Here is a 13,307-nt window from a genome sequence, read left to right on the forward strand (position 1 = left end):
GACACGGGTTCGTGCCCTGGTCTGGGAAGATCCCACATGCCGCGGAGCGGCTAGGCCCATGAGCCATGGCTGCTGAGCCTACGTGTCCGGAGCCTGTGCTCCGCAATGGGAGAGGCCACAACAGTGAGAGGCCCAGGTACCGCAAAAAAAAAAAGAATCCACCTGCCAATGCAGGGGACACAGGTTCAATCCCTGGTCCAGGAAGATCTCACATGCTGCAGAGCAACTAAGCCCATGCACCACAACTACTGAGCCTGTGCTCTAGAGCCCATGAGCCACAACTACTGAGCCTGTGGGCCACAACTACTGAAGCCTGCTTGCCTAGAGCCCATGCTCTGCAACAAGAGAAGTCACCTCAATGAGAAGCTCACACACTGCAATGAACATGAAAAACGCAGCCAAAAATAAATAAATTAAATATAAATAAATTTAAAAACGAAAAAAGAAATAGCACACACATAATCAGTCAACTGATTTTCAACTAAGGCTTCAGAGCAATTCAATGGGGAAAGGCAGGTCTTTTTAACAAATGATGCTGGAACAACTGAATATCCATATAGAAAAAAGTAAACGTTTATAACTTTACTTTTAGAAGTAAATACAAAAGAATATCTTTATAAGCTTGGGGTAAGCAAAGATTTCTTAGGACACAAAAAGTACTAACCATAAAAGAAAAAAATCAGTAATCTGGATTTCATCAACATTTGAAACTTCTGGTCATCAAAGTCACCATTAAAAATGTAAAAAGGCAAGCCACAGACTGGCAGAAAATATTAACAATACATATCTGACAAAAGGCTTGCATCTATAATATATAAAGAATTTCTATAATCAATAATAACAAGGCAAACAACTCAAAAAAAAGGCAAATGCCTTGAACAGACATTCCATGAAGATATACAAATGGTTAATAATCACATGAAAAGGTGATCAGTATCATTATTATCAAGGAAATGCAAATTAAAACCACAATGAGGGCTTCCTTGGTGGCGCAGTGGTTAAGAATCCGCCTATCAATGCAGGGGACACAGGTTAGAGCCCTGGTCCAGGAAGATCCCACATACCACAGAGCAACTAAGCTCCTGCGCCACAACTACTGAGCCTGCGCTCTAGAGCCCATGAGCCACAACTACTGAGCCCACTTGCCACAACTACTGAAGTCTGTGGACCTAGAGCCCGTGCTCTGCAACAAGAGAAGCCACAGCAACAAGAAGCCTGCGCACTGCAACAAAGAGTAACCCCCACTTGCCGCAACTAGAGAAAGCCCACACGCAGCAACGAGGAACCAACGCAGCCAAAACTAATAAATAAAATAAACAAAATATCATTAAAAAAAAGAATAAACATAGTTATTAAAAAAAAAAACCCACAATGAGATAGTGGTACATAACACACACTAGAATGGTTAAGATTAAAAAGACTGACAAGACCAAGTGTTGATGAAGATGTGAAGCAAGTACAATTCTTATACATTGCTGATGAAGTGTAAAATGTACAACCACTTAGAAAACTATTCGGCAGTTTGCAATAAAGTAAACCCTATAACCTATAATATTTTTACAAAAGACCTGCAGAACAATATTCATAACTGCTTTATTCATAATATCTAAAAATTAGAAACAATCCAAATGACCATCAACAGAAAAATGGGTAAATAGTGGTATATTTATTCAATGGAATACTACTCAGCAATAAACAAGAACAAACTAGTTATACCTGCAATCATATGAATGAATTTGAAAAATATTATGTTGAACAAAAGAAACCAGAATAAAATTATATGATTTCATTTATACCTAGTTCATGAACAAGCAGAATTAATATATGGTGATAGAAATCAGAACAGCAGTTGACTCTAAAGGTGCAGGATAGACTAAAATAAAGCACAAAGGAACTTTGAGAGGTGATAAAAATGTTCTAGATTTGGATGATGATAACCTGGGTATATATAATTGTCAAAACTCGAACTATATAATTAATACCTGTGTATTCTACTGTGTGTAAATTATTCCCCAATAAAGGGAAGGAAAGGCTGTGTACATATCTGCATTAATTTTTTGTTCTTTAGTGCATAGGTAGGTTGAAAATAATAATACATCTGTTTGCAGTCACTAGAAATAGTAGGAGAAATTTTGCCCCCCAACTCAAGTAAGATAGCAACATTATCACACAGAATGAATTTTTTCCAAAGGACATCAATTTGAGAACAACTGACAGTGGATCTTTCTCAGTTTATGGGCCACAGGCCACTGGGGAGACTGTACTCTCATATCCATAGACCTGTGTTAATTTCTTAATCAAAGGAGACTAAACATTCAAATATTATCATGTGGGGAAGCTGAAATTTTTGAAAGTTTCTTCGTACTTCTTTCCAGTCGTCTCTCATCTGCAGAGTCAACTGCTGGTCTGATTTCTATTATTATATATTAGTTTTGCTTATTCAGGAACTTTATATAAATGGAATCTTTTGAAGTATATTTGAAGTATATCTTTTTTATAAAGATGTACTATGACTGAAAAATATTGGAAACTAGTGACTGTAACAACTGTCTAAATCTTCACTAGTAACCAAACTAAAAAGCAGTTGAGGGACTTCCCTGGTGATCCAGTGGGTAAAACTCTGCACTCCCAATGCAGGGGGCCCAGGTTCGATCCCCGGTCAGGGAACTAGATCCCATATGCCGCAACTAAGACCCGATGCAGCCTAAATAAATAAATATTTAAAAAAAAAAAAAAAAAGCAGTTGAAACATGGGCAAGAAAGAATGTGATGCAAGAATATATTTTTAAAAAAGCACTGTAGGGGGCTTCCCTGGTGGCGCAGTGCTTGAGAGTCCGCCTGCCGATGCAGGAGACGCGGGTTCGTGCCCCGTTTCGGGAAGATCCCACATGCCGCGGAGCGGCTGGGCCCGTGAGCCATGGCCGCTGAGCCTGCGCGTCCGGAGCCTGTGCTCCGCAAATGGGAGAGGCCACAACAGTGAGAGGCCCGCATAACGCAAGGAAAAAAAAAAAAAAGCACTGTAGGGAGTTCCCTGGTGGTGCAGTGGTTAAGAATCTGCCTGCCAAGGCAGGAGACATGGGTTAGATCCCCAGTTCTGGAAGATCCCACATGCCGCGAAGCAACTAAGCCTGTGCACCACAACTACTGAGCCTGCGCTCTAGAGCCCAAGAGCCACAGCTACTGAGCCCGCACGCCTAAAGCCCATGCTCCGCAACAAGAGAAGCCACTGCAATGAGAAGCCCTCAAACCGCAACGAAGAGTAGCCCCCGCTCGCCACAACTAGAGAAAAGCCTGCACACAGTAGCAAAGACCCAATGGAGCCAAAATAAATAAAACAAAATAAAAAATAAAATATTAAGGAAAAAAAGCACTGTAAACTGCAATGCATTGGGAAAACATAAGACGATATTTATCTTCAAAGAACAATAAAAATCAAGAAATAGTTTTTCACCTTAAGTTTCTGATATATGTGGCGCAGAGAATCTGCAGTTCCCATGTCAGCTTCATCAGGAATACACACAATATCTAGCTTCATTTTCATCTTCAAGTCTGCACATAGAGCCTTTTGGACATCCCTGGTTGCAATGACAATGACTTCTATAGCATGAAAGAAAAAAAGAAGGAAAAACTCTCATTCATTTAGACAATGGTTACACTTTTTCAATTAGATTTGGTCTGTTTCTAGATTTAGTAATAACAGCTAATATTACTGAGACTTTTCAACGTATTTTACGTACATTCTCTCAGTTAATTCTTACAGCAATCACATTTTACAAATGAGAAAACTTAGAGTAAAAGAAATGAAGTGACTTTGTTCAGGGTACTAAAACTAGTAAACGAGATCTAAGATAAAACTCGCGTCTGTATGATTAGAGCCCATGCTTTAACTAATACATTACACACCACTTCTTCCTGATGTAAAGAATTTAGAAGAGCATTTATCAAAGCATATAGAAATAGGATCACATTTTAACTCTTCATTCACTCCAAAGAAAGAACTATCACCACTCTCCATCAGACAGCCGTTAGTGCTTCACTGAGGATCACAATGAACCCAGTAACAGGCAGTTTCCACGTAATAGATGACTTCACCTTATCCATGTAGCTATCAATTAATGATTGAAAACTTGGGGTTTTGTCAGGGATCTTTGGCAGGGTAATGTAACCCACTGCAATATAACATGTGTTGCTGATATCTGAAGATCAGATTTTAGCACCTCTAAAGTGTAACAATTTCCACTACTTGTTCCATGATAGTGCTCAATTATCTCTCCCTTTCACTATAATCATTCTCTTTTCTATTTTCTTCCCATCTTTCTTCCTCTTCCTTTTTCAAATCATTTAACCTTTCTTCTTTCCTTCTCACTTTCTTCCTTTCCCCATTTGGCTTTCTTTCAGTCATTAACTCACTCATTCAACCAATAAGTACAAATACATTTAATACGTAAAGGACAAATAGGCACTGAGAATTCAGAAATGAACTAAACATGGTCCCCATTCTTAAGAAACGTAACATGGAAAAATGAGACATGGAAATGATTAATTAAGGAAGGCTTCATGGAAGGGATCGCCTCTGAGGCAGGCCATGATGAATTCAAGTCCAACAAAAATTTCTTTAGTACATACTGTACATAAAATGCTGATGTTACAAAGAAGAATTAGACACAGTACCTGCTCTCAGGGAGATCAGTCTCCCATGCCACTAACTACAGCATAAAGCAGGCCTTGAGACGTACTGAGATAGAAAAACAAAGTGTGATGAAAGCACAGAGGATGATTATGCTCTGATTAAAACTGTTTGTGATTAAAACTCTTTGTGATTTCAAAGAGAAGGTGAGGGCTTCCCTGGTGGCGCAGTGGTTGAGAGTCCGCCTGCCGATGCAGGAGACGCGGGTTCGTGCCCCGTTTCGGGAAGATCCCACATGCCGCGGAGCGGCTGGGCCCGTGAGCCATGGCCACTGAGCCTGCGCGTCCGGAGCCTGTGCTCCGCAAATGGGAGAGGCCACAACAGTGAGAGGCCCGCATAACGCAAGAAAAAAAAAAAAAAAAAAGAGAAGGTGACACTTCCATAGGTTGGAGAGGACATTTTAGGTAGAGTGAAGGGAGTAACTATAAATACGGGACAGTCAGTCTCATAATTGGACCAGGAATCTTCCGTATGGAGAGAGACTAATGCTAAGTGGGGCTATGTTAACTTCCCTAAAATCACAAACAATATGAACAGAGTGAACAGAGTTTACTGTTCAACTAAAGAATCCCATGTTTAGGAGACATTCTCCAAATTCTGACTGAGCCTCACTGAGAAGGAATTTTCTATATACCACAAAAGGTCATCACCAAGCATAACTAAAGATATACAGCAAAAGTAAAAAGAAAAAAAAAGTTATACATGACAAATCCACAAGAACTTACTAAAGGGAAGTAGTATATTTAAAAGTGTATTAAGATGTGTCCTTCACCTGTAAGACTGAGATCTAAAAAGAAAACCGTTTCTAAAACACATCTCTTTGGGACTTCCCTGGTGGCGCAGTGGTTAAGACTCCACGCTCCCAATACAGGGGGCCCAGGTTCGACTCCTGGTCAGGGAACTAGATCCCACATGCATGCCGCAACTAAGAGTTTACATTCGCATTCCACAACTAAGGAGCCCGTGAGCCACAACTAAGATCCAGCACAACCGAATAAATATTTTTGTTTTATTAAAATAAATATTTAAAAAATGTTTAATTAAAAAAATAAAACACATCTCTTAAGGTCAATGTCATACAGACTACTGCAAAGAAGTGTTCATGGGTCTGTCTCAAGAAGGTATGAGAGGAATAAACCCTGGGGCCCAGGATCTGGCACCACCTCCATCTGGTATTCTGATTTGCTATATCTAACTATAGGACACCTCAAACTCATTGTGGCCAAAGCCAAACTCATTGTCTTTGCTCAAACCTGCTCCTTGGGAAGCAACCTAAATGTCCATCAACAGAGGAATGGATAAAGAAGATGTGGTACATACATACAATGGAATATTACTCAGCCATAAATAGGAACGAAATTGTGCCATTTGCAGAGACGTGGATAGACCTAGAGACTGTCATATAGAGTGAAGTAAGTCAGAAAGAGAAAACAAATGTCATATAATATCGCTTATACGTGGAATCTAGAAAAATGATACAGATGAACTTACGCGCAAAGCAGAAATAGAGACACAGATGTAGAGAACAAACGTATGGATACCAAGGGGGGAAGGGGGCGGTGGGATGAATTGGGAAATTGGGAATGACATATATACACTACTATGCATAAAACAGAAAACTAATGAGAACCTACTGTATAGCACAGGGAACTCTACTCAGTGCTCTATGGTGACCTAAATGGGAAGGAAATCCAAAAAAAGAGGGGATATATGTATACATACAGCTGATTCACTTTGCTGTACAGCAGAAACTAACACAACACTGTAAAGCAACTATATTCCAATAAAAATTAATTTAAAAAAATAAAAGTCACCTGAAATGAAAAACAAAAAAACAAAAAACCTGCTCCTTGTCCCATATTCCCTTTCTTATTATTGGCATCACCATCCACCTAGTTACCCAAGCAAAAAGTAGAAGGAATCTTCCCTTTCTTTCTGCTACCCACTCCCATTAATCAACAACTTTTTCAGATGGTCCTTCTTCTCCATCCTTAGTGCTAATGCCTTAGCTCAGACCCTCTTCATTGCTAGTGTGGACTTTGGTAACAATCTCCTAATTCGTCTCCCTGCTTATAGTCTTAACTCCTCCACACTGATTCTTCATAAAGCTTCCAAAGCAATTTTTTAAAAAACCTGAGTTGTCAAATTTATCACCATAAAGTTGTTCACAATATTTACTTATTATCTTTTTTGTTTGTTTTTTTGGCTGCACTGCATGGCTGTGGGAACTCAGTTCCCAGACCAGGGATTGAACCTGGGCCACAGCAGTGAAAGCACCAAATCCTAACCATTAGACCACCAGGTAACTCCCCTGCTCATTATCTTTTTAATGTCTATAGGATCTGTAGTGATGTTCCCTCTCTCATTCCTGTCATTAACAATTTGTGTTTTCTCTCCTTTTTCTGATCAGTCTAACTAAAGATTTAATAAATTTATTGATTTTTTTCAAAAAGAAAAACCCATCTTCTGGTTTTACTGATCTTCTCTAACACTTTTGGTTTCTATTTCATTTATTTCTGCTCTTATTATTTTTATCTCCTTCTTTCTACTTATTTGGGTTTCATTTGCTCCTCTTTTTCCAGCTTGTCAAAGTAGAAGCTTAGATGATAATTTGAGACACTTTTTTCTTTTCTAACAGAGTGCTTAATGCTAAAAAATTTTCTCTAATCATTGCTTTAGCTGTATCCCTCAAATTTTAATATACTGAATTTTTATTTTCAGTAAGTTTAAAATATTTTCTAATTTCCCTTGTGGTCAGATGGCCAAAAAGCACATGAAAAGATGCTCAACATCACTAATTATTAAAGAAATGCAAATCAAAACTACAATGAGGTATCACCTCACGCTGGTCAGAATGGCCATCATCAAAATATCTACAAACAATAGATGCTGGAGAGGGTGTGGAGAAAAGGGAACCCTCCTACACTGTTGATGGGAATGTAAATTGATACAACCACTATGGAGAACAGTATGGAAGTTCCTTAAAAAACTAAAAATAGGGCTTCCCTGGTGGCACAGTGGTTGAGAGTCCGCCTGCCGATGCAGGGGACACGGGTTCGTGCCCCGGTCCGGGAAGATCCCACATGCCGCGGAGCGGCTGGGCCTGTGAGCCATGGCCGCTGAGCCTGCATGTCCGGAGCCTGTGCTCCGCAACGGGAGAGGCCACAGCAGTGAGAGGCCCGTGTACCGCAAAAAAAAAAACCTAAAAATAGAACTACTATATGATCCAGCAATCCCACTCCTAGGCATATACTCGGAGAAAACAATAATTTGAAAAGATACATGCACCCCAATGTTCACTGCAGCACTATGTACAATAGCCAGGACATGGAAGCAACCTAAATGTCCATCAACAGAGGAATGGATAAAGAAGATGTGGTACATATATACAATGGAATATTACTCAGCCATAAAAAAGAACAAAATAATGCCATTTGCAGCAACATGGATGGACCTAGAGATTGTCATACTGAGTGAAGTCAGACACAGAAAGACAAAAATCATATGATATTGCTTATATGTGGAATCTAAAAAAAGGGTACAAATGAACTTAGTTACAAAACAGAAGTAGAGTCACAGATGTAGAAAACCAAGGGGATGGGGGGGTAAAATTGAGAGATTGGGATTGACATAGACACACTACTATATATAAAACAGATAACTAATAAGAACCTACTGTATAACACAGGGAACTCCTCAATTCTCTATAATGGCCTATATGGGAAAAGAATCTAAAAAAAAGAGTGGATATATGTATAACTGATTCACTTTGCTGTACACCAGAAACTAACACAATGTTGTAAATCAACTATACTACAATAAAAATTTAAAAAAAAATTTCCCTTGTGGTTTCTTCTTTGGGTTATGTAGAAATATGTGGTTTAATTTCCAAATACTTAGGGATTCTCCTGATACCTCTCTGTTATTGATTTCTAATTTAACTCTACTGTGGTCAGAGAATATATTTTGTATGATTTTAATCTTTATAAATTTACTGAGAACTGTTTTATTTTTAAAAATATGGTCTATTTTGGTAAAGGTTCTTAGCACTTGAAAAGATGTGCATTCTCCTTTACTGGGTGGAATGTCTATAAATGTCAATGTTCTATAAATGTCAATGTCTACAGTTTGACCTATAAAGGTCAAATGGTAGAAAATCCTAAGGAATCTACAAAAAGCTACAAGAATTAATAATAAGTGTATTTAGAAAAGTTATAGGATGCAAGGTCAGCATAAAGAAACTGTATTTTTAGGTACTAGCAACAAACTTCTGGAAACTGGAATAATTACCATTTATAATAACATCAAAAATATCAACTACTTAGAAATAAATCTAACAAAATATGTGTAAGTCCTATACACCGAAAACTATAAAACACTGCTGAGAGAAATTACAAAAGACCTAAACACATGGAGAGATATACCACACTCCTGGATCAGAAGACTCAATATTATTACAATGTGAATTCTCTTCCTACTGATCTATGGGTTCAATTCAATCTCAATCAAAATTAAAGCAACCCTTTTTTTCTTTTTTTTTGCTGTACGTGTGGCCTCTCCCATTGTGGAGCACAGGCTCCGGACGCGCAGGCTCAGCGGCCATGGCTCACAGGCCCAGCTGCTCCACGGCACGTGGGATCTTCCCAGATCGGGGCACGAACCCGTGTCCCCTGCATCGGCAGGCGGACTCTCAACCACTACGCCACCAGGGAAGCCCTAAAGCAACCCTTTTTGTAGAAACTGATAAGCTGATTCTAAAATTTATATAAAGAAGCAAAGGACTTAGAATAGGTAAAACACTAATTTAGGGCTTCCCTGGTGCTCCACAACAGGAGAGGCCACAACAGTGAGAGGCCCGCGTACAGCAAAAAAAAAAAAAACAAAAAAAACAACACTAATTTAACCATATTAAACCTCGGTTTAAGCCTTTCACTGGCTCCCCACTGCTTTCAGGAAAAAAAAAATCTAAATTCATCAGCATGCAATACAAGGTCCTTCATAGCATGATCCCTGTTTACTTCTCTCATTACATCTACTCCTCCCCCCTTACACTTGATATTACAGCTAAATAAAATGAAAAGTAGCTGCCAGAACATGCTGTGCTGATCATGACTCTATCTCTGCATACATTATTACTTCTGTATGGAATGCTCTCTCCACACTGGTAGGCCTGGTAATCTATTTTTCAAGACTCAATTCAAGGGTCAGCTACTCTGTAAGCCTTCTCTGAATCCCTCAAGTAGAAACAGCAACTTCCTTATAACAAGCACTTATAATGTGCCTCTGTTATAACATTTATCACATTACACGACGATAATCTGTTTACATGTGTATCTTTCCAATAGACTTTAAGGTTCTAGAAATCAGGGTCTGAGTTAATATTTTCAATTCTGTACCCTAGTGCTTAATATATTACCTGGCACATACAGGTTCTCAGTAAGTACTGACTATGAGGCACTTGTATTCCTCATATCATGTTCTGACATCCTTCCAGGGTTCATCTTAGATCACTGTGGAGACTAGCTCTAAAAAAGTAACACTTAGCACTATCTTCTCAACCTTTTTCACACAGCGATAGAGTACTCCTGAGTTCCTAATTTAGAGAGGCCAGGCTCCAGCCAACACTGAGTCCTAGTCTTCTTTCATTCGTCCTCTCACCCTCATAAAACTGACAAATCACTGGGATCAACACCCTAAAAGTTTTATGAGTACATCTCATTGCCATAACTCACCTTCAAATCCAATACGTTCAAGCAGATTCAATGGGTACCAAATTAAAGGTTTGTTCCCAACTGGAAGCAGAGGTTTGGGAATACCAGAAGTCAGGTCTGTCATCCGAGATCCCCCTCCAACTGCCATTACTACTGCTTGAAATTCCATTTTTCCAAACTGCAATCACAGAGAAGAACAAGAGAAAAAGAAGTAACAAAAATCAAAGCATACACAGTATTAATCCTATTTTTAGTTAGGTTATTGATACCCACTTATGACAAATACATCATTTCCAACTCCAATAACCAGAATAAGAAAGACTCCTTAGCTACAGTATAAACATCACATTTATCCTATTCTATTACTCACAGATATATACTCTCAGCTCCAGCCTGGGGAGATGGGCTGGAGGAGGGATATGAATTAAGAAAAAAAAAATCTGGCACTTGTTCTTGAGCTGCTCACAATTAAGTGAAGACAAATAGAGTAAATTACAATATATTATCATTAATGCCATGGCAGGTATACATCCAAGATGCAGTAGGCATGTAGAAAAGATGGAAGGTTTTACAGGAAAGTAATGCTTGAGCTGACTCTTAAAGGAGTAAGAGTTTACCAAGTTGTTTTCTGAGATGTGAGTTCATATTCCTTGAAAAAAAATTTAAACTTCTGACTAGAATTAACAGCACATTAGATCTCTGAAAAGTGTGAAATGAGTTAAGATTCTTCTAATAATCCAGCCATTTGCTCCCATTTTCTCATTACCCCCAACTTGAAAGATATCACTATAAACACAAAGGTAGGCTTGCATCTTAACCTAGATTTGCAGAGCCCAATTACAGAAACAAACCAAATTAACTCCTTTTTTTCACACTCAAGGTAATAAATGAACCTGTTTGACATTCAAAAAAATCTCTTTACAGCAGCTACCACAGAAGAGAGGCATAATAAAAGATCATAAATCAAAACCTCAACAAAATACTAGCAAACAGAATCCAACAGCACATTAAAAGGACCATACACCATGATCAAGTGGGGTTTATACCAGGAATGCAAGGATTCTTCAGTATACGCAAATCAATGAATGTGATAAGCCATATTAAATTAAAGGAGAAAAACCATATGTTCATATCAATAGATACAGAAAAAGCTTTTGACAAAATTCAACACCCATTTATGATAAAAACCCTCCAGAACGTAGGCATAGAGGGAACTTAACACAATAAAGGCCGTATATGACAAACCCACAGCCAACATCGTCCTCAATGGTGAGAAACTGAAATCATTTTCACTAAGATCAGGAACAAGACATGGTTGCCCACTCTCACCACTACTATTCAACACAGTTTTGGAAATTTTAGCCACAGCAATCAGAGAAGAAAAAGAAATAAAAGGAATACAAATTGGAAAAGAAGAAGTAAAACTGTCACTGTTTGCAGATGACATGATACTATACATAGAGAATCCTAAAGATGCTACCAGAAAACTACTAGAGCTAATCAATGAATTTGGTAAAGTAGCAGGATACAAAATTAATGCACATAAATCTCTTGCATTTCTATACACAAATGATGAAAAAGCTGAAAGAGAAATTAAGGAAACACTCTCATTTACCATTACAACAAAAAGAATAAAATACCTAGGAATAAACCTACCTAAGGAAAAGAAAGACCTGTATGCAGAAAACTATAAGACACTGATGAAAGAAATTAAAGATGATACCAACAGATGGAGAGATATACCATGTTCTTGGATTAGAAGAATCAACATTGTGAAAATGACTCTACTACCCAAAGCAATCTACAGATTCAATGCAATCCCTATCAAACTACCAAGGACATTTTTCACAGAACTAGAACAAAAAATTTCACAATTTGTATGGAAACACAAAAGATCCCGAATAGCCAAAGCAATACTGAGAAAGAAAAACGGAGCTGGAGGAATCAGGCTCCCTGACTTCAGACTATACTACAAACCGACAGTAATCAAGTCAGTATGGAACTGGCACAAAAACAGAAATATAGATCAATGGAACAGGATAGAAAGCCCAGAGATAAACCCACGCACATATGGTCATCTTATTTTTGATAAAAGAGGCATGAATATACAGTGGAGAAAAGACAGCCTCTTCAGTAAGTGGTGCTGGGGAAACTGGACAGCTACATGTAAAAGAATGAACTTAGAACACTCCCTAATACCATACACAAAAATAAACTCAAAATGGATTAAAGACCTAAATGTAAGGCCAGACACCATAAAACTCTTAGAGGAAAACACAGGCAGAACACTCTCTGACATACATCACAGCAAGATACTTTTTGACCCACCTCCTAGAGAAATGGAAATAAAAACAAAAATAAACAAATGGGACCTAATGAAACTTAAAAGCTTTTGCACAGCAAAGGAAACCATAAACAAGACGAAAAGACAACCCTCATAATGGGAGAAAATATTTACAAATGAAGCAACTGACAAAGGATTAATCTCCAAAATATACAAGCAACTCATGCAGCTCAATATCAAAATAAAGAAACAACCCAATCCAAAAATGGGCAGAAGACCTAAACAGGCATTTCTCCAAAGAAGATATACAGATTACCAACAAACACATGAAAGGATGCTCAACATCACTAATCATCAGAGAAATGCAAATCAAAACTTTAATGAGATATCACCTCATACCGGTCAGAATGGCCATCATCAAAAGATCTACAAACAGGGCTTCCCTGGTGGCGCAGTGGTTGAGAGTCCGCCTGCCGATGCAAGGGACACGGGTTCGTGCCCCAGTCAGGGAGGATCCCACATGCCGCGGAGCGGCTGGGACCGTGAGCCATGGCCGCTGAGCCTGCGCGTCCGGAGCCTGTGCTCCGCGGCGGGAGAGGCCGCAGCAGTGAGAGGCCCGCGTACC

The 13,307-nt window shown here is 38.8% G+C and overlaps 1 protein-coding gene across 3 annotated transcripts in view; it reads right to left on the minus strand.

Moving 5' to 3' along the window:
* The window catches only part of EIF2B3 (eukaryotic translation initiation factor 2B subunit gamma), a 163,000-nt gene that overhangs the window by 146,814 nt on the left and 2,879 nt on the right, over positions 1 to 13,307 (minus strand). For all 3 annotated transcript variants that reach the window (XM_007450355.1, XM_007450353.1, XM_007450354.1), the window contains exons 2-3: positions 10,420 to 10,576; positions 3,452 to 3,597 (exon numbers count right to left, since the gene is read on the minus strand). In XM_007450355.1, coding sequence (XP_007450417.1) covers positions 3,452 to 3,597; positions 10,420 to 10,567 — 294 coding nt within the window. In that variant the 5' untranslated portion in view covers positions 10,568 to 10,576. The remainder of the gene's footprint in view (positions 1 to 3,451; positions 3,598 to 10,419; positions 10,577 to 13,307) is intronic.

Source organism: Lipotes vexillifer, unplaced genomic scaffold (assembly GCF_000442215.2).
Source record: "Lipotes vexillifer unplaced genomic scaffold, Lipotes_vexillifer_v1.1 scaffold961, whole genome shotgun sequence".
In the NCBI taxonomy this organism is placed as follows: domain Eukaryota; kingdom Metazoa; phylum Chordata; class Mammalia; order Artiodactyla; family Lipotidae; genus Lipotes; species Lipotes vexillifer.